Genomic DNA, 22,409 nt, shown 5'->3' on the forward strand with positions numbered 1-22,409 from the left:
GTCTGTCCATAAATAGTGTCCATGTTGCAGGTGTAAGTGGAACTATGTACTTTTTTACTTTTCTTCCCACCCATACCAGCGACAGCTGCGGCTATAGAGACACTATATTTTTGGGTTGTCTGACCATCCATCCATCCATCTCATTCTGGTGAACATGTTATCTCAAGAAGGCCTAGGGAGAACTTCTTCAAATTTGGCACAAACGTCCACCTGAACTCAAGGATGAACTGATTGAAACTTGGTGGTCAGAGGTTACTGTGACCTGATCCATCTCATTCTTGTGAATGTAATATCTCAACAACGCCTTGAGGGAATTTTCTCCAATTTGGCGCAAACATCCACTTGAATGCAAGGATGAACTGATTAGATTTTGGTGCTCAAAGGTCATTGTGACCTCAATCACGTTTTTGGCCATAACTCAAGAATTCATTCGCTAATCATGACAAAATTTCACACTAATGTCTAACAGGACAAGATGATGAAGTGATGATATTTTACATTCAAAAGGTCAAAGGTCAACTTCACTGTGACATCATAATGTTCTGCAAAAACAGTTGTCTTCACCACCATTCCTCAGGTTTAGCAGGGGAGACATTTGGTCAGATACTGAATTTGCAACACATAACTCAGGTGTCCATCTTGGAACTTTGCTGATTGTATAGATCATCTGATTTGTGTAAAGCATCCATGTCCTAGAATTTGTAGCTTTTCTGCAGCAACATCCATATTTAGAAGCACTGTTATGGCCCCATGTGAGTCTGGACAGACACAGATGAAAACTGAAACTTGATTGGTTGGCGGTGACATACGGTAAAACTTTCTTGCACTAATTGTAGTTTTATTATCTACAGTATTCTATTTCTCCAGATGGCTCACCTCATATAGGTCAGTGCAACCAAGTGCTAGTGTATATACATATATATATATATATATATATATATATATATATATATATGTTTTTTTGTTTTTTTTTTGATCCATTACCAATACCCACATTTTCTCTCTTACCAGCCTTTTGCATTTAAACACACATTCAGTCTGAAGTCATCTGTCCCTTTGATAATTCAACAAAAACAAAAACTTGTTTGAACATTCTTCTGGAAAGTTTGCATCTAAATTGCAGTTTCCATTTTGCCACCCTCATTGTGGTTTACCTGTGTGTTGCCATGTAATATCAATGGGGTCATGACTTGTTGTCTCTTTACACAGAACAAGCATAGTGTGACAACAAATCATCAAACTATTTTAAACTCTGCTGACACTGATGTAAAAACAGGCCAGGATGAAGGGGTTTTTTGCTTTAGTGTGAACCAGCCAATTGTGTTCTGCAAGACCTGGCATATGTGGCCGAATGTAGGACAAGGGGTGAATCTCTTTAGTCTACTGTTGCTTCAGTAAGTCAGAACAGCTGTGGAGAAGAAGCCGGATCAGTGAAGCAGACAAGATGCTGTTCTTTGTGAATGTTTCCCTGCTCTGGTCTCTGTGTAAGTAGCAAACATCCACTTATAAAACATTTTCATTAGCGTAATCACACAGAGAAGCTGATTATATTGTGTTTGTGTATTTCAGGCGCGGCACAGTTAAGTGAAATCTCTCAGCCTGTTCGTTTCCAAACAGTGAAGCTCGGAGACTCGGCTACCATTGAATGTCACATAAGAAGTGAGCTGAAAAAAAGGGTGTGGTACAAATTCACCACAGGGAAAGGACTACAGCTTGTGGCAGCATTCAATTTTTTCTTTAATCGGAGTGTATTTGCTGATGACTCTCATCACCATTATTCAGTCAAATTTGACAAAATCAACAGTCATCTGAGCATATCTGAAACAACATGGGAAGACACTGGAACATACTTCTGTGGAGTCATGCACTTAAACAAAATTCAGTTTGGATCAGGGACCTTTCTGATGCTGAAAGGTATTTATTTTCTGTAGTTAATTATAATAACAACCTCGTCGCCAGAAGAAAATGTTGGCATTGTACATTATGGTAAACCACAGACACATTACATTTGTACATTTCATACATATCATATCAATGTTTCTAAAGTGACATAGTATATTTGGGGTCAGATGGCAAGACACTTGCCAAGCCGCAGGCCACTGGTGACCATTTTTCAAGACCAACAATCAAAGCTGGTTGTGTTTTTCCAGCTGCTTCTTAGACCCTGAACGTGGGCGTTTGTTAGGGACCTGTCGCTGTTCTTCCATCTGGGATAGTGCCATGAAAAGCAGTTGTTTTTTACTGGACATTGCTGTGTTTCCTGATGAAACAGTGGCACAAAAAGCAGTTGTCTTTTAGTGGGTATTTCAAGCCAAAATACAATGTTTTCCGAACCATAAGCAAGTGGTTCTTGTGCCTAAACTTCATAATAATGTACACATGTAACCTATCCATGTTTGGCTACATTTTTTCTGGCGATTAGGTTGTCAAAGCTATCTTATTGCTCAAGGTCATTTCAGCTGAATGTAAACATAATGTCCCTTGATTTCTCTCCCAAGGTGTGAACATAATCAGTGACTCTTCAATCCAGCAGTCGGAGTCTAAATCAGTCCAGCCAGGAAACTCAGTGACTCTCAGCTGTTCTGTACATACAGGCCACTGCGCAGCAGAACACACTGCTGTCATGTGGCTGAAAAACTCTCATCATTCTGCTCCACAAATGATTTACTCCTCTGGGAATAAGATCTGCCAGAAGACAGGGAGTGGAGACTCTACCTGTGTGTACAACCTTCACATGGGGAACCTCAGCTCTGATGATGCTGGAACCTACTACTGTGTTGTGACTTCATGTGGATGGACACTGTTTGGGAACGGGACCAGGATTTATATTTACAGTAAGCCAGAAATGATAAATACAAATTTACAAGTGTTGATTTTGCAGTAACGAAATTGTGTTTACAGTGCCTTGAGCCCCACAAACAAATTGATACACACTTTTACTGTCCTTAGAGCTGTTGCCAGATACAATCTTAATGCAGGAAAAATGTGTGTGTGTGAGCTTTGGGTGAACTTACCCTCTAAATATCAAGTACTGCATGATATTGTCAACAGTAAGTGGCCCAAACTGGAATTCACTCGGCCCAGTTTGGTCCAATCACTTGTCACGTCCAAAGCAGAGAATACATAAGGCCCTGTGTCCACCAAAGCATTTTTTTCCAGCTGAAAATGCCAGGCGCTCCTCAGGAAACACCCAGCTGGGAGCGTTTGAGAGCGCTTTGGAGACACTTTGCATCTGGTTGTTATGATACAGTATATCCACAAAAGCAAACATAACGGCACAAGGTAGAGAACTTACCCTGGATGAGGGGAAGGCTGAGGCATGCAGGGAGAGAGGACAGACCCGCCAGCCTGTGTGTGTTCATGAGAGGAAACAAAATATATATACAGTATATTAACGTATTTGTCAGTGAAAAGCAATTTTACCCAAAGTTGAACATTTTACAACTCTTTGCGGTGAGAGATAATAAAAGCCTAACCAATAGTGCTCAGCGCAAAATTCATGCCTAGCGCCTTGCCATACTACTGGCATTTGTAGTGCAGTGTGAATATGTGATGCCTGACCTCTGTTTATAAAAATGGAGGACATTGCACTGCACTTTTTTTGTATTAAAAATCAAAATGACGCACTGTTTGTTTGCTTCTGTTCATCGCAGACGCTGCTGTCACCAGACCAGCTGAACTGAGTCCAACCATTATTGCACTTATGTTGTCGAACATCATTTTTGGGACTGTAACACTCGTTCTTATATGGACACTTTGCAAGAGACAGAAGAGAGATTCCCCAGGTATTTAAAGTCATATTAACAGCTGTATATCTGCAGCACAATCAGATCCTTATGCAGTAACCACAACTGACTTATCCTTGTTTCCTCAGAGGCAATCGATGTATCATCTGAGGGCAATCAGGTAAGAATTTGTCTCAGTACCAACAGTGTCATTTGTCAGCTGTATATGACCTTTCTGTTTGATTTGCACATCTTTCTGTGTCTAGCCTTCAGAACTCTTCATTTTCATTCCTCACAGAGTGATGCAGTTACCTATGCAGCTGTGCGTTCTGCCCCAAGAAGCCTCCACCCAAAACGAGCTACAGAGAAATACAGTGGAGACTCTGTGGTTTATTCTGACATCAAATACTGTCACCAGAACCGAGAAGTTTCATCTGGGCAGGGCAGACACACCAGGGAGATTGAAGGCTGATGGAGTTGGAATGCCTTGCTATCAAATGTATGCATTACTGAGTCTGAATTTGTCTGGCATCATGATGTATGATATTACTGTTTCTAAATAACACATGATTTGTTTCATTTCTATTGTACCTGCTTTTGTTTTTTTACTTGTCATTTTTCTGTGGTTTCATCAAATAGTGAACTACTGTGTTAGGCCACATCACAAATCAAGCTGTCAAAGGTTGACGATCAAGTGTTGATACAGGCTCTAGTCTGTTAGTGGCCTGTGGTAAAATTAGGTGCTTGTACATGTATGGCAGTCATATTTGGCTTGTAGGGACAGGTGAGCGCACCAGTATCTGCATTTAGTTCAACCAACTAAATTACCTGTATTCATATCTATATTAGGATAAATGGGGTGTGAGTGGGTGGAGCTTACACTGAAAATGGGTGGGGTTTAACCAGAAGTTGTTATTTCAAGCCTGAAATTGATAGGGGTTGATAAGAAGATGCTATATTTATTATTTATTAGAAAACAATTTACAGAACAGCCTCGGAATTGAGCTTGAGGTTATTTTTGATAACAAGACTAGAAGTCTGAATATACCTACCCAAATGAGGATTTTCCTTCATCACGAGTACGGATATTGACGCATTTTACTCAAATACTCGTACTCTTAAAACGTATATTATCTGTACTGAAAACTCGCTTCATTCGATAATTCAGCTTAACCATATTGGCTAGTTTTTGAGTGACTGGACATTGACTCATTTGATTTGAGAGGAAAGTCCACTTTTCTTTTTTTCTTTTTTTTCTTTCCAAGGGGTGTTTTCATCAGTTGTAGATTAAAATGGCCCTGAATCCAACTGTATAGACCTACAACCAATCAGAGCAACGAAATGTCACATTGTGCTGAGCGACAGACAAATGTTAACAGGCTACAGCCTGCAGAGATCGGTTGTGATGGTGCAGCATCAATATGTCTGCAAACAAGTGTTAACATTTTTGCCATTAGAATTTAAAAATAGCACTTCAACAAAAAGTTCCACATCAGCTGCAGCCATCTTGGCCGTTTTCCAAAATGGTACAGCACTTCTCTTTACCAAGGTAGGTTTACGCCAAAAAAGACGCCATCAAGCATCAAGTATGACGCGCAAAAGCTACGTAAGCTGTTGGTCATCATCTCAAACACGCCCCTAAACTAGATGGTTAACCATTTAAACTAAATGGTTGTGATTTGCCTAAAGCGTGCCAGGTGAGCTGGAAGTCTGGAGAGAGACCAGACGAATCTGCCAGAGCAAATGGAATGTGAGCTCACAGATTTGACTGGTTACTAGGCTACCAGTTATCGACCCACGGGCATCAGTGTTGAAACCTGTAATTAGTGTACTTTGGCCAGTTCTGCCTTGTTAGCAGTCTTGCATGCATATAATGACTGTTGCATCAAGACAGCTGCTGGGTCAAGTTGTTTGAATTGTTGTAAAAGTCAGAAGTTCAAGGGAAAACGTTGCAGCTTTGTGTCACTGCGGTGAGGGTAGTGTGGGAAGATGGAATGGTGTTAGCCCCCCCCACCCCCAAGCTGTAAGCAAAAGGCTACTGGGTGATGCAAAATGCATCATTTTGTATCATGGGAGGGAGCTAGTGGCACAGGGGGCAACTTAACACTGTTCATCTGCACACACTCCCTACACCGCAGTGACACAGAGCTGGCTGAAAATCAGAAAAGCATCACTTTGATGCAAGACATAATAAACCAGTACTGTGGATGTCATAGACTTATACTCTTATGACTAATAGATGGGAAAAGAGTTTAACCTTTGCAGTAAAGTGTTCCTTAAAGGTTAATTTATGGTTAGCAAAGGCGTGGTCTGACAAAGCAAGCAGTAACTAAGACACCTGGTTGGTTTTAAAGGTCCATTCTACCAAAATTACCGGAAACTATTCTCACCAGAGACAGCTGGTATAAATGGGCTAGCAGGGCTGACCCCTACCTATCTTCTCCAATAAAGATGAGAAAATTATTAAATTAAAGAAAATATTAAAATATGAGTTATTGAACCTTAGAACTGATTGTTTTTGGTGGAACCTATAGCAGCAACAGCACTAAAATAGTCACAAAAATGCAGGATTTACCAAAATGGGCTGATTTTTTACAGCCCATGCTCCTAGAATCAGCTTCCAATCATTGTTGTCACATCGTGAGTGACAGGTGTCATGACAAGCCCCCTTGATTTAATGTCCCGTTGGGCTAAATTAATTCAGCCCAGGCCACTGACTTTTGGCCAATGCGTGGAAGTACAGTGAGGGCCTGCCCGCTGTTACTGTAGTGGGAGAGTGTCTGCTGAGTCTTGCGAACTGTGTTAGCATCATACTGAACGAGGTGGTGGAGAGAGAGAGAGAGAGAGAGAGAGAGAGAGAGAGAGAGAGAACTTTAATTCTCTAGTTTTGCTGTAGTGCATTGTTGCTGTAACCTGGTACTGTATCTTGGTGTGATATTACTGTTACTGCAGCTGAACTACTGATCAGTATAGGCCACAGGTCTAATGCGTTAGCCCTCCCACCCAATTTCACCATGAGCCGCTACTGATTCTCACATAAACTTGTTAGTGTCTGGTTTTGGTTTAATATGCCAAAAATGTCTTTCCAAAAACAAAACTGTGGTCACCTAAAATAATTCACAGACCTCCCTGTTTGGGGCTATCTCTTTAGTGTAAAAGCTTAGAATAAAAAAAGTGTTCACAGCTAGATCTATGGAACAACAAAAGTAATTTTTCAAAGCTTTTAGCAACGCAAACAAATTCTATTCACTTCCATCATATGAAAGTACAGTTGCACCACAAAACAAAGAGATGTATATTGTCACAGTGGGCACTTCTTACCTGCCATACATGGCATTTGATGATGGCATCATCAGGTGGCATGAATGGCCCTGGATGTTGAAGGTTTTAGTAAATAGTTGCTATTCATGCTAACATAATAAAGTGAGGAGTTGCAGAACAAAAAGATTCACACACACGCTTACGCTGGAGGCTCCACAAATCACATGAAACAGAAAAGGCTAAACTTACAGCACAAAGTAATCAACAGCAAGTGTTGTTGTCAAACGTGCGGTTTTAGTCTTCAAAGTCTCTGTGTGTACCCAAAGAAAAAGCTGTAATAAACAACATCGGCATAGACATGCTCAAAAATCCCCCCTGATCTATTAATACCTCCTCTAACCAGAAATGTGAGCGGAGGGTGCAACCTTTACACTAGCCAGCTCTGTGCTGTAGACTTCTGTTCTGACTCCTGTGGTGAATAAGGTGCGAACTACTGTGAACAGGTTTCCGCTGGTGGAAACTTAAGTCCTAGTTAAACACAGGAAGACTGGCCTGTGGCCGCCAGACCACAGCGTACAGCTGCTCAGACAGAAACTACGACAAACAAATAAGAAGTCATTTTAAAAGGGCAGCTGTGGAAAATTGGGGTCATGTCTTAAATACAGATAAACTCACCAGGAAAAGGCCAAATGGTCAAAGTTGTATTGTATGCAATAGGGAAGTAAGAGAGGAGAGAATCATCTTATGTAGTGCTCCCCTCTGAGTAATTCACTGTCTTACTCAAGTGGTGCATACGTCCTTCACTGTCATCTGGCAGCCTCTCAGAATCTTCTCTGTGTTTTTTAATCATCAAGGAAGCCATACGACTCGGGATAAAGCCAGATTTTCAGGCTGCATGCATTGTCAAATCCCACAAATAATTCCCTTCTGACTGTAGATATACATCCACGGGAACACATTTTCATGTTTCAAACCCTGCATGCTTTGCACAACTGTTATTGTCTTTTGTTAGTTGTGTGTGACCATGAAAAGGTGCTGTGTGTAACTCTGGAGAAAGGTGCTGAGGGTCATTCCCGGGTTGTCAAACACTGATGCTTTGGGTTCAGGGGCGCAGTATCAGGAAAGGCAAATCAAGGAAATGTTTGGGGGCCCCAAAAAAGAAGGGCCCCCTGATGGCCACTCATATTAACACATTTTCCAGTGACAAATATAAACCTCCCAGAGAGGTACAACACAGTGCACCTCTGCTGCCCCAAAAACCCTCTATGAGGGGCCCTTAGACAGACAGACAGAGAGTGTATGTGGGATGATGGTGTCAGTGAGGCTGCAGTTATCAGAGACGAGAGTAAGTTAAAAATAGCGGTGCAATGTGTGTCCAGTTTAGGGTGTTAGTCTGTGGAGAACTGCCACAACTTGTCAAGACCCAAGCCAAGCTCCCATGTCCTCCTTACCACCTGCTGATTACAGTGAAGTGGGTTAGCCCCAAAGTTAGTGAGTAAGTTAGTCTTCCTTTTAAGCCTGAGCAGGCTTGCTTAAGGTGGACTGTTAATGTGGACCATCTGTTCTCATTGTTATGACAATCTCAGTCACTCTGAAAAGGATAATAGACACATGTCTGGCAGCTGAGTCTCACCTGAGTTAAGAAGGCAAATATTGATTCCAATTCAAAATTTATTGTTGAATTATCATTGTTGGGTTAGATTTTACTTATTATGTGAATTTGTTATGTCAATTTGTTAATAGTTTTTACAATATACTTTCTGTTAAGTATACTGTAAACTGGTAACAGTTCATATATTGTTTAATTTCAAGTATGAAATGAAAAATACTGTTGAAACTGTTGATTTTACTGTACCGTTTTGTGTACTCAGAATGCCTTTTTATTGGGGTGTGAGGCGTGCAAGTGGGCTCCTTTAGGGTCAACGCTTTTGGGTTGGTAATCACCCAAACCACCAACCGAAAGCATCCGTATCCAGTGTTGGGCAGTAACGCGTTATTAAAACCATTATTTTTGTCCAGGTTTTAAAACGGCGCACAGCATGCAGTATTCCTAACTGCAGAGTAACTAAAAAGTTACTTTTCTCAGTAACGCATTACTTTTACTATTTTTCAGTAACTAGCACAACACTGTCCGTGTCATTGCATTAGTATTTGATAACCTGGGACGCATTTTCAACGTTCCCTGGTTGTCAAATACAGATACTTTCTTATACCTTCAGTGTGTGATACCTGTGGAAAAGGCACCTTTCGCCATCTTTGTGGGACACACCTATGTATATGGGAAACACAACTGTCTGCAGTGTGAAAATCATTGTACCACATGGTAAAAATTGTCAGTCGCAGTTATTTTGGGGCAACAAAACTACTTTATTGGTTAGGGTTAGAAAAACCATGTTTTGGGATGTAGAAACGTCACAGTTTGTATTTAATTTAACCCAAAACTGTATTTTGAGGGGCAGCACGGTGATGTAGTGGTTAGCACTGTTGCCTCACAGCAAGAGGTTTCAATCCCAGGAGGGAGCCCTTCTGTGTGCAGTTTGGAGTTTTTCACAGTCCAAAGACATGCGGGTTAATTGGCGACTCTAAATTGCCCGTAGGTGTGAATGGTTGTCTGTCTCTATAGCCCCTGCTACACTGCCAGATTTTCGGCGAATGTTGGGCAATTTTGCAGGCAAGCTGCGAGCGTTTAGACACACAGAGCCGGATTGACGAGTTGATCCGAGGTGCCCAATTTTCCCCCGCGTAGGGTAGTCATATTGGCGGAACCTTTTTGGTTTAAAAAGAACAAGGCGCCCTTCCACAGCAGGAGGAGCTGTTGATGACTTGTGGGAGGAGCTGGCGGTGGACTAACAGGAAACAGCTGATAGCAGGACTGAGCAGCTAGTAGCAAGAGGGAAACGCAAACCTGAAAGACACTGTAAAGATGAGCAGCTGGGGAGACAAGGAATTGCGTGCCCTCCTTGCCCTCCTTGCCCTCGCAAACAAAGAGGCCATTTACCATCGGAACGGTGAAGAACGGGCCAACTTACGAGAGAATCACTGAAGGACTGACCAGCCCATGTCACTGTTTACGTCACACGCTGAGCTACACGTTTTGTTACTTGCTCACGCCCCCCATTTCCCTGAAAAAGGCGCATTCTGTATGAACAAAAGTAGGTAGGCTGCATTTTGCTGCACTCCCCGATTTTGTTTTTATACTGCCAATGCTGAAAAAAGACTGATTGGGCTTTCCTGCAAATTTGCACAATTCCTATTTAAAAAGGGCTTGTATGTCAGCCCTGTGATAGTCTGGAGACCTGTCCAGGGTGTACCTTACCCTTGCTCAGTGTCAGCTGGGATAGGCTCCAGCCCTCCCGTGACCCCCAAGAGGATAAGCGGTTAAGACAATGGATGGATGGGTGGATGTATTTTGAGTGAGTCGGTACATGAGGGACAGATGTATGTTAGGTAATATTTTGTGAAAACAGCATTGGCCTTTGGTCTCACACAGGAATTGAACAGCGATCTTCAAAGCCCTCAGAGAGACGCCAAAGGTTGCCTTTGGTGTCGGTGACACACATCAAGGGGCGTGACCAGGTGTCAGTATTTGATGACCTGGAGTTAGACTCAAAAATCCAATATCTTTCACCAGAGTTACATACAGCGCTTTTAAGCCTTTTACTTATTGTTAAAAAAAAAGGTCTTTTCCAACACCAGAGATTACTGTCTTGGTGTTTGGACTTGTGTTTGGTGTTTGGAAAAAGCCATTCATGTTCTTAACTGTGAATCAACTCGCAGAACTTTAGAGAACAAGATTGTGGTTCCTGATTATGTTATTTTAAAGTCTTAAAGTTTCCTATCTACACTTCTGTGGCAAATAGTTATGAAATAAAACATTTTAAGCACTTATAACTTGTTAGTATTTTGCCCACAGGTTGTGGATTACACCTCTGAAGAACCAGAGTTGCCAGGGTAGGGGCCAATGAGCATGTGATCACTGTTTCCAAAATAGGACCTTCTGATTGGCCAACAAGCCCAGTCTTCTCTATGAAGAGTGGAGAATGTACAGAGATGCAATTCATTCATCAGAGCACTTGAAGCACGATGAGACCTCCAAACTTTCCTTTGTATTTCTCATGTCTGTTTGTGGCGAACATGGGTAAGTTGTGCTTTTTATTGCCTGTTGTTTACTTTAAACTAAAACCATATGTTTGCTTCTAACATGTTTTATGCATTTATACAGACTAGTATTAATTGTCTGTATATTTTTTCATTTTCTCCTCAGCTCATATGGCATCTTTCGAACAATCCTCATTACATGTTCAATCAGTTCATGTTGGAGAAAGTGTGACTTTGTCATGTGTCTGTGACGATGCAGCAGCAGTGATGTTTTACTGGTACAAGCAAACTCTGGGACAGGAACCAAAGCTGATGTCTACATTCTACAGGCATAATGATAATGGCACTTTTAATGATGAGTTTATCAACAATCAACGTTTCTCATTGGATACTAAAAACCAGAAATATCACTTAAAGATTTCAGATCTGCAGATTTCAGACTCAGCTACTTATTACTGCGTAGGGAGCAATCTATATGTATTTGAATTTTGCAACGGCAGTACTGTCAGTGTGAAGGGTTCAGGTTTGAACGTCCCAGCTTTGGTCCATCAGTCAGTGTCTGAGACCATCCAGCCAGGAGGCTCTGTGACTCTGAACTGTACAGTACACACTGGGAGCTGTGATGATGGAGAACACAGTGTTTACTGGTTCAAATACTCTGAAGAGTCTCATCCAGGACTCATTTACAGCCATGGAGGCAGGAATGATCAGTGTGAGAGGAAACCTGACACACAAACACACACCTGTGTCTACAACCTGCCGATGAAGAGCCTGAATCGTTCACACAACGGGACCTACTACTGTGCTGTTGCCTCATGTGGACACATATTGTTTGGAGACGGGACCAAGCTGGACTTTGAGGGTAAGTAACTTTCTAGCAAGGGTTGTCTCATTTGATAAACAGTAATGATAACTCCCTATAGGATAGATTTGTATTGTTTGTCTTTTTAAATACAATACGCACATGCCAATAGGAATTACTGGTCATTGTGATCTTTACATCTGCCTATACCATGAAGAGATCCCTCTTGGGCACACCTAACTACACATTAACCACAGCATTGTTGAAATGTACAGACGTGTTTCTTTCTGGTACATTATAACGTACAAAAGTTACATATATGTGGTTTGCAGAATGCCAACATTTGTTCAAACAATTGATATAAGTAATATTTCTGGTGTTGCATCTTGGCAATGTATACTACTCAATAGAATATCTCTTAACCACAGCTCAGCAAGAAAAAAATTCCATGGAAACGGTACTAAAAAGATTGATATTGGAAGTTAAACAAGGAATTGGTCCCCTATTTACAACAGTCATGCTAGGAAAGATACTTTAGTGGCCATGAACCGCTGACCAATATGTCTTTCAATTGGCATATGGTATCCTAGTTGAAATCACTTTGGAAGAGATCTTCTTATGGACAGAGGGAACAAATTGCAGGGCACAAAGGAGGTCTGGACACTGTTAAAAGTGTGTTCAGACCAAACGCAAAGGGAATTTTTAACAGGGCGAGTTTACATACAAAGTTGATGCAAAGACGCAACAGACACAAATTCACTCCAGGCAGCGCAAATAGAGTAGTTGAAATGTTTCAACTTGAGCGAAAAATTTGCTCACTATGACTCACCGTCACTACTGTATAGACACAGAACAAAGTTCTGAAAATGTGTATTTCTTACTTGCTCCCAGCTATAGGTTGTACTTTACCATGAACCAACATAGCAATAAAGTTAGTGTTAGCTGCCTTCCCCAGTTAGTTATTAGATGTGTTAGCACAGCTAGTACTTGTTTGGCTTACTACTTACCAGTTGCCGTAATTTGGCAAGTGATACGAGACGAAAACTCGTACACCTCCAGACTGAAAATAAATTGTTTATTTCTCTTTTTCTCTTTTCTATGCTACATATTCATCTACAAGGTCATCCTGGGGCTAACATTCTTTGCCTTGCTTATTAAGTATTTTTGCCTCTTTGTGTGCACACTTGGTACTGATGGTACTGGCGACTGATAACCTTTTAAGTGTACAAATATATCAGTATCGTTTCAATATACACTCAAAATCCAAACCTATCCTTTAATCCAGTGGTTACCAACTGGTGGGTCATGGATCCATCCCGAAGGACCATGATTGACTTGCAAATTTGTCAAGTTTGTAAAAAAAACACACTATATTTTGAACTACACTGAATTTTGGGGACAGAGTTTTTATTCTGAAATGTTGTTTCCTGCTGTAGAGTGAGTAACTAACAGACAGCAACTGAATAGAGATGGCAAACTAGCTCGATGACATGGCCAAACGCAAGTTTGATGCTGCATAAACTTAACAGTGACCTTGAACGAATGATTAAGGAGAACTCTAGATGCCGTGGCTGGACCGGTTGGGAACCACTGCTTTAATCTATACTGAGAAAAGAAGAGAAACATCTAAAATGTCTTCTGATGTTCGTCTCTCTACAGATGAGTTGGACTCTCCTGTCTTGGTGTATTTCTTGAGTGCAGCTTTGACATTCACCACCATCCTGGTTGTTATACTGGCTCTGTTAGTGTACAAGATGAAGCACAGAAACTGCCAATGTACAGGTAACTGTTAGTCCTTAAAGCTGATAGCAGGTATTGACTTGAGTGTATAGGCTGTTGCACTTGAGTAACATGACTTTCATTTGTGTAACATTTTCAGCGACTTCTGCTCCAAATACAGCGGTAAGTATCCTTTTCAGAAGTGATTAACCTGCAAGGCGTACATGTCTCTCTTGTGTTGTATCTTTTGTAATTGTGATTAAACCTTTTATATTTCATTACCAGTCATTTCAAGATGCAGACAACCTTCATTACGCTGCTTTAAGGAATCACAACGTCAACAGATCAAGAAGACAGAGGGACAACACCGCGACTGAATGTGTGTACTCCAGTGTAAAGCAATAGAGCTGGACATGTGCTGTGCTTTCTTTCTGTGTCCCAAGACATTGTTGTAAGTGTCATTTCAGCAGATTCAATAAATATAAAGTCTTGCCTTGCAATAAAAACTCCTCCACTTTAAAAAGGTTGTCTTCTGTTAGAGGGTTTTACTGATTGCTGTCATTATACAGTTTGTTGGTACATTTAAAAAAAAAAAAAAAAACTACAGTCACACCTCTGCAGCGCTGGTGGGTTTAGCTGCTCTGACAGTTCCCACAGTTCTAACCAGCCCTGCATCACTGACATCACGTGCGCAGTATGCACATGCATGAGGCCGAAGTCACCACAGAACATTCTTTGTAGTTTATTGTTCATGCTGCCACAAACACGGAGATACAAGAAGCTCTTTGCAGTTGACAGTAAAAAGAGGAGATCTCAGACCCTGTCTTGTCTTTGTCTTTGTCTTTGTCTTTGTGGTTTCAAGCAGGATGTCTCTACATCAGTGCTTCTGTGTTCTTTTCCCCACACAGACTGAGGTGGGTTGTGTGAGAAGCACTACTCCATAGTGTTACCATGTGCGTTCTTCCCCTGACATGATACAACAAGATGGAAAAAGACAACAAATATATGCAACAAGGCTTAAGCTGCAAGCATGATCCATAATATACACTGCAACAATAGTCTATCACATTTCACCACCCCACTGCACCCCTGTGTGCACTGTAATGCACATAAAGCTAGCATAGTATCACCTTCCTAAGCTAAATAAGACAGAACCACAGCTAAAAACAAAAACATATGATTGTCAGGTGTAAGTTTGTAGCTTCATGTCAGTGGCTTCTATTGAAAATAACTTGTAGCCGTTGTGTAAGCATGTCACTTAGGAAGACGTAAAGATGCCGCAATATTACTGCACTGATCATTCATTCAAATAGGAACAACACCAATTTTACACATGTACATTAACCAGGAGTGATGACAAGATGCTATTGAGGTGCATTGTGGGATGTGTAGGAATGTGATACACATGATTTGTCTTGTCTCTACAACCCGGACTCACTCCGAAGTTGTTGAAAGCCGGTGCTTGGTCAGTGACTTTCGGCGCAAGATACTAACGGAAAAAGACATTCTTTCACGTTGACATGATATGCAGCCGGTTGCCATTATTGTGTAACAGCTCTCAGCGACGTCAGGGGGAAACGCATAAGGCAGCAGAAGTCCGAGTAGGACAGGCGGGAGGGGTGGTGGATGGGTCCAATGACCACTGACTTTTTCCTGTGTGACTATAAAGCCAAACCCTGTTCTTTTTTCCGAAAGTAGAAGAAAAATAACTTCAATTTGTGGTGTTGTACTGACATTATTCGTTTATTTTGAAAGAGACTGTATGCAATCTGTACATTTCCTGTGAAAACTAAAGTGTATTTTGAAAAAATAGGCAGATCTTGACAAGGCGTCCCAGAAGTCAGCAACAAATGCACCCAGGGTACCTTGCAAGTCATATCTTGACGTAGAAATGACGTGGACCAAATGTCAATATGTGGTGAGGTCATAGTGAGAATGTGTTGGACATTACAGGAGGCATTTTAGCTGAATTGTAGTGTAGGTTAGAGGTTAGATTCTCTGCCCGAGCCTCTACCCGACCCGACCCGACCCGTGGGCCTGGTCGGGCCATAATTTCCCGCCACTATCCTCGGGCTCGGACGGGTCGGGTTCCTCATAATAGACCTAGGCTGTGGAACCAACTACTTATCACACCTGGGGGGTGGGGCCGCGGCCCCCCCTTGACGGTGAGTTGTCGACGATGACGACGTGTGTGTCAGCTTCGTCTAGTGTACCAAGTGCAGCACAATGCTAAGATGGGGACCTCGACACTTAAAAGGCACATGATGAAGACTTGGCTTGGGAAGAAAGACGAGAGTCAGTCTTCAATGTCCACGTTTGTATCCTTAAAAAAAATGTCGGGTTTAAACCAGGCTCCGGCTCATTATTACAGTTAAAGGGACAGGCCGGGCCGGGCTCGGGTGGGGTCGGGCTGGATTTTTTGGGCCCGATCTAAGCTCTAGCGTAGGTTCCCAGAAGACAGGACAGAAGAATAAATGTATTCCTAAAACTGTCACTTTATAAATAATAATGTAACCTGTAAACCGTCTTGCAGTGGGATCATCCCAGCTGCAATACAACAATCTGCAACTTAAAATGAGTGTGGGTCAGGGGTTTTAAGTTGGGGGGTTATGGCCCTTTCTCTTCCTCCAGTGTCCTTGCTCAGACCACACCATCTACAAACCTGGCCTTCATTTTGATCTCAGCTACACACCTGTAAAGTTTTGTGTTTCTTGTTGACAAAATCTGTCCACAGACAGAAAGACATATAAACACCTGGCAAAATATTCAAACGGGCCTCAGAGATAGTTCCCACTACAGTGGGTGCCACCCCACCTGGACCACAAGATCAATGTTCAAGCAGGAGATGGTGTGTGAGCTGTGATTGTGTTAATGTGTTCACGGTGTATATGTTTGGGTGGCTTTACTGTCCAATGAAAAAGGTAAGGTGGAGTGAAAAAATAGGAAGAGGAAAGGACGGAAAGAAAGGAAAGAGACTTATCTCAACTTGGGGAGGTCCAACAATGCCAGGGACGTCCACAGCCACATCCATGCAGGCCACAGAGGTAGCTGAACATGTGTCATGCAATTATCCAGGGATCAGTACGCTTCCAGCAGCACAATGATGCCCAGAGAAGTTCAGGAAATCCAGCTGGCTCTTGGAACAACTGCCACTTAGTTTACTTTTACATACATAATGTTGTTATTTTTATTTTATTTTTTTTAGTAAAAATTACCAGAAACTGGATTAAACTTTGAATGATCTCTTTCTTTAGTCACTCTTCTTCTGTTCTCCTCCATGCTTCTTCCTGTGGTAGGTGTTTCCGCTTCCCCCACCTCACAGGTGTGTCTCATTTATCACTTTCCCCACTCTCTTTTCCTGCCAAGGTTGAAAAGGGCTATTCTCCACTTTTTCTATCCCCCTTTCTACCACAGTTGTCCAAACACGCCAAGTGATGGGTCACATTTTACATGTGCTTTACTCACAACTGCCACATGAAGAATAATTTCAAACTTTGAGTCTCTTTTTTCTTCCTTTTTCATTGTGTATATGGCTCTGAGCACAGCCAAAACGCAGGTGCCCGACACTCAATACTGTGCCTGAATGCACCTTGTGCTGACACTGGAAGATGATTGAAGCTGCTGCTGCTACTGCTTTAAGTCAAGACATCCATGCCACTGCTGCACGTTTCCCACAAGATATTTATTTATTTAGTTTTAAGCAGAACAACGTATTAGTTTCTGTGATCATATATTCTTTCTTAAAACATTTGCTTCTCTTTCACTTCTATGGCAGCTTGTAATAGAATATCACATCATGCTGCTGGTGTTAATTGTCCTCTCATCCCTTCAGATCTGTGAAGACCTCTATCAGAGACAGACCTCTCAAGTATAATGATGATGGCCAAGTGCATTTTATTGTGCACTATTTTATGGCCTTTGTTTGTTTCTTTTTGTTTACAATTTCAGTTTTATACCTTTAAAATCAAGTCCGAATGTTTCTCACTCCGACTTCGTCACATATTAACGTTTGGTCATGGACTTTCCACGTCCAGATACTATGCGCAAATTACCCTGGGTCATTGGTTGTGGACGTTCTGGGATGCTGTATGAAGTTCAGCCTGTTGCATGAATTGTATTTTTCCAAAATAAGTTTTCACAGGAAATGTACCATTTACATACAGTCTCTTTCAAAATCAAAACTACACTGGCTCCCTGTTCAGTACCGGATTGATTACAAAACCCTTCTGCTCACCTTCAAATCCCTCTGCAACCTAACCCCTACCCTATCTCCTGACCATCCCCACCTCTCGCCTTTGCACCATGGGTGCCAGGGCTTTCAGCTGCACTGCCCCCAGGCTCTGGAACTCCCTACCTCCACACATTCAACAGTCCGACAGCATAACGTCCTTCAAATCCCGTCTCAAAAGCCACCTGTTCAGACTGGCCTGTGCACTTTGCCATTGACTGTACCCTTTGCATATTTTATGCTCTGTACAGTGACCTTGGGTGTTTTGAAAGGCGCCTTTTAAATGAAATGTATTGCGTTTTGCCAACAAACACACGTAGTTAGATTTAGGCAACAAAAACGAAGAACAGGGTTTGGCTTTACACAAACACCGCCCTTCTCTGTGAAAGTTGGTGGCTGTTGGACCCATGCACCACCCCTACTGCCCGACCTACTGGGGACAGTCATCGCCTTAACTTTTGTTCTTGTCCCGCCAAGTTTTACCCTGACACCACTGGGTACAGTAAAACTATAAAGTCGACCGGCCGCATATCATGCCAACATCTTTCGGTGGTGTCTGACACCAGAAGTCGCAGCCCAATCGTCGGATTTCGATGACTTGGGAGTGAGACTGTGTTGAGTTGATGTCCTTCTCAAGTTGACATTATTTTTCTTTAAGTTACAAATTTTAGATATAAACAATAAACAAGATCAAGACAAGCCTACTTTTGTATGACCAAACATGTGGTTTATGTGGAATAAATGCCAACATACAGAGCCTGTTGCTATAGATCATGGTAGTTTGCCAATAATACCGGTACCTAAAAGTCAGTATATAGGTACAGAAAGCAAACTTGGTGGCTTTCAGTTTTTCCGGAACATTTGAAATCAAATAGACACTGTGTTGACATAATCTGGGTTACTGTATATTTACTACTGATGCAGGGCAGCAGCGGCACAGACAATGCAAAGAGAGCAGGGAGGATTTTGCAGCTTAAACAAACGCCAAATTGGGAGGGTGTGTTTGTAGATGACATATGAAGAGTGACGTATGAAATGTGTGTATGAATCATGAGTGAGAATGTTATCCTGTATATTGTTTGTGTAGTAATGTTCCATGATATTTCAGCTTCATCACAGAACACTGGCCACACCCTTCAGTCTCTCTGTCTTCTTACAGCAGTCTTGTGGTCGGCAGTAAGGGAAGAGAACTTTCTACACATTAATGTGCTCTCATTTGTATATTGTGTTCATACGAAGGTGGTTTCAAGCAGGATGTCCTCATTTAACTCCCCCACTTAAACTTTCAGTGGATCACAGGAACCTATTTTTGTGATCAAACTACAGTACATGTTTAGCAGCAGCAGTTCATTGATGTTCCACAACACAGTGTGTTTCTCTGTGTTAAACCACACACAGCTTGTGAGCTATACATCACAGAGATTATGCAGCTACCGCAGTGGTTAGATAAACCTGAACAGAGTTTACATGCTGATTAGTCAAAATAGCTATTCAATGCCTTCTCACCACTCTGATGCTACTTGATTTTACTTGTGGGTTACAAATGTATTGTGTACTGTTAATCATACCACCACCTACAATGATTTTGTCAGAGTTGCTTTTATTAAGAAAAGTATAATACAGCCAAACAACAAAATTATGTGATTTTTATTCAACACTTTTTGTCGTAATATAAACATTAACTGTAACAGTGATTCTGAGCTAAGTGAACATCTGAGCCAAACTCTGCATGAATAAAGATTTCACCTCCTCTTACTGATGTAAAGCCAGAAACAAATCGTCACAAGGAAGAAGAGAATCCCAGTTCTGATGATGGAGAGCCAGACTAAGATTGTCATCGATGCCATTTGGTCTTCAGTCTCACCTTTGACGAGCAGCTTGCTTCCATTACCAAACAGCACCTCCCCGCAGGAGGCCACAGCGCAGATGTAGGTTCCAGCATCAGAGGAGCTCAGGTTCACTTTCTGCAACTGGTAGACACACGAAGGAGACTCTGGAGTGGAGGCAGGTTTGCACTGGTCCCCGTGTGTGTAAAGGATTCCTTGGCGATGGCCATGTCTGAACCAGTAAACACTGTGTTCTCCATCACAGGTCCCAGTGTGGACGGTACAGTTCAGAGTCACCGAGCCTCCTGGCTCGATGGCCTCCAGTGCTGGCCCCTGGACTATTTCCTTGAGTTTGGCTCCTACAATTCACAAAAAAGGGTTGTCTTTATTTGATTCTTGGAGACATAAAGTTTAATTAATACAGACAAGGATTAGGGCCACACTGAAAAATAAATAAAATCTGATTTTGATTTTTAAGTTTGAAAAAAAGGCAGAACATTACAGAAATAATGCTGTAATTTAATGAGAATAAGTCATATTATTTCAAGAAGAAAGTCATAATATTATGAGGAAAAGTTGTAATTTTACGAGAAACAATAATTGTATATCACATTATTAAACTTGTAAATTTCTGAGAAAAAAAACTTGCCACAACAAACTTTGTCACAACTGATACCATGTCACCTGATTTTTTGGCATTAATTTGCAAGTTTTATCACTTTGTATTGCAACCTTTTTCTCAACTTTATATTTATAATATTACAACTTTTTCTAAGTCTTAAATCAGATTTAATTTGGATTTTTTTCCCCTGATATTACAACTTTATTCCTGAAAATAGTATGACTTTATTCTCATTACATTATGACTTCATATCGGCAATATTACAGTTTTTTCTCAAAATTACAACTGTATTCTCCTAATATTATTATAGACTTACAAATGTACTTAATATATTGGCTTTTTTCTTGAAATTGTATGACTTTATGCTCATTAAATTACATCTTTATTCTCGTAACATTACAACTTTTTTTTTTTCAAAATTATGACTTGAATTTTTTTTTCAGTGTTGACCTTATCTTCCTTCATCATCTAGGGCCCTTAATTGTTCTATTTTTCTCTTTAGCATTTAATATGAGTATTAGCCTCTTTTTTTAAAATCAGTCATTTCCTTTGAAATCATATAAAAAACTGATGAACATTATATTTTAAATGTGAAGGAAGGGTAGGGGACGAGAACAGAGTTACGCTCTTATACTTAGATTCTATGCTCTCTTTTATTTAGTACATTTACATTTTCATTTACATTCATTTACATTTATTTTATCTAATTTTAAATTATTATTCTTGAATTCTTCTTATTCATTTGGAAAAAAATCTCTTTTTCTTTTTAACAGCCTATTTTTGATGCTATTCTAAACACGTGACGTAATCTAATCTTCTACATTGTCTGCTTTAGTTCTATTAACTTATTATTTCAAAACTCTCTTATTTAAACTGAAATGAGCATTGACATAACAATATATGATCATTCTTTTTCTGCGATTTCACTTATACTTCAGGTGATCAAATAAACTTTGAATAGGATTATTTGGAAAGCAAATCTCCAGCATCTTCTGCATTTCATTTTATGTCAAAGCCAATGAAAAATAAAAATACACTACCTTTGACACTTAGAAAGACCCCCTCTCCAAATTCCATTATGTTGGAGTGTGAGCTTCCACAGAAGTACGTTGCAGAATCTGAGAAGTGGACGTCGGTGATGTGTAAATGATTCAACCCTTCCTCCCTTTCCACGGAGAAACGAGGGTTCTTCTCCATCCAGGGGAACACTTTGGATGGTTTGTCATACTTGTAGACAGTAGACAGGAGCTCAGGTCCACCTCCTAGGGTTTGTCGGTACCAGGAGAAGTGCATCGCCACTTGGCTGTCGTAGAAGCAATGTAAAGTCACATTGTCCCCAACACTGGTGGTTATAACCCCAGTGTCCTGTGTGACTGCAGCCGACTGGATTACTGCCGACAGATAAACTACGGCCAAAGAGAGATCATGTTTTAGAAAAATCAACTAAATATTTAATTTTCAGCCTTCATTAGAATCTAAATATAATTTATATCGAGAGACTTACATACTCCGCAGAGGATCATATACAGGTGCATCGTCTCAGACATCTCAAGAGCTGAATGTTTTGAGCAAAAGCACAGACAGCATCTTAGAAATGGGGTTACATTTGATTGGTTCTTAAGAGGGTCAAACTGCGTCACACCTCAAACATCCGTCTCACCCTCACCCCCCCCTCCCAAAGCCACTTGGTATTTTATTGTGAGCCAGCCAAATTAAAAAAACGGTAGTCTTTATGTGTTTTTTTTCTCTCCTGTATGAGAATCATGTTATTTGTTTTGTTTTTTGTTTTTTTTGTACAGTAAGAGTGGCTTTGAAGCTTCACAAAACACTAGTCCATACCCACTGAGTGCACAGTTGCCCATGTACAATTTCACATGGTGTGTGTTTGGGATACAGGTCATAGGAAATTGCAGATTAAATAGTCAGCTGAACCCATTAAGAAAAGCAATGTATTCAGACAGAGTTTTTGTGAATTTGATAGTACGATTGCTGTATTGAAAGTACAGTAGTACCATTGCCATTAGTGGGATAGTTAGTGGGCTAAAACTGTACATTAGTAGTTGAGATAGCACGCTGAAAGGCAGATAGTTAAAGTGTTTATATGTTGTATTGACTTAAAAGTGGGCCA

At 41.0% G+C, this 22,409-nt stretch overlaps 3 protein-coding genes across 3 annotated transcripts; 2 read left to right on the plus strand and 1 right to left on the minus strand.

Annotated features, from left to right (window-relative positions):
- Window positions 1-1,390: 1,390 nt before the first annotated feature.
- On the plus strand, window positions 1,391-4,197 carry LOC125884351 (signal-regulatory protein beta-2-like). The gene is made up of 6 exons (XM_049569247.1): window positions 1,391-1,484; window positions 1,570-1,914; window positions 2,499-2,834; window positions 3,654-3,785; window positions 3,875-3,906; window positions 4,024-4,197. The coding sequence occupies exons 1-6, from the start codon at window positions 1,445-1,447 to the stop codon at window positions 4,195-4,197; spliced, it is 1,059 nt and encodes a 352-aa protein (XP_049425204.1). The 5' UTR covers window positions 1,391-1,444.
- Window positions 4,198-11,063: 6,866 nt separating this feature from the next.
- On the plus strand, window positions 11,064-14,114 carry LOC125883349 (immunoglobulin kappa light chain-like). Its single transcript, XM_049567545.1, has 5 exons — window positions 11,064-11,124; window positions 11,251-11,946; window positions 13,546-13,668; window positions 13,766-13,788; window positions 13,891-14,114. Exons 1-5 carry the CDS (start codon window positions 11,070-11,072, stop codon window positions 14,008-14,010), a joined length of 1,017 nt encoding a protein of 338 aa, XP_049423502.1. The 5' UTR covers window positions 11,064-11,069; the 3' UTR covers window positions 14,011-14,114.
- A 5,369-nt stretch (window positions 14,115-19,483) lies between these two features.
- LOC125883721 (uncharacterized) lies at window positions 19,484-21,853 on the minus strand. Its single transcript, XM_049568205.1, has 3 exons — window positions 21,786-21,853; window positions 21,322-21,687; window positions 19,484-20,018 (listed from the first exon to the last, which is right to left on the minus strand). The coding sequence occupies exons 1-3, from the start codon at window positions 21,826-21,828 to the stop codon at window positions 19,576-19,578; spliced, it is 852 nt and encodes a 283-aa protein (XP_049424162.1). The 5' UTR covers window positions 21,829-21,853; the 3' UTR covers window positions 19,484-19,575.
- Between the last annotated feature and the right edge of the window lie 556 nt (window positions 21,854-22,409).

The sequence above is a fragment of the Epinephelus fuscoguttatus genome, linkage group LG23, assembly GCF_011397635.1.
Source record: "Epinephelus fuscoguttatus linkage group LG23, E.fuscoguttatus.final_Chr_v1".
Taxonomy (NCBI): domain Eukaryota; kingdom Metazoa; phylum Chordata; class Actinopteri; order Perciformes; family Serranidae; genus Epinephelus; species Epinephelus fuscoguttatus.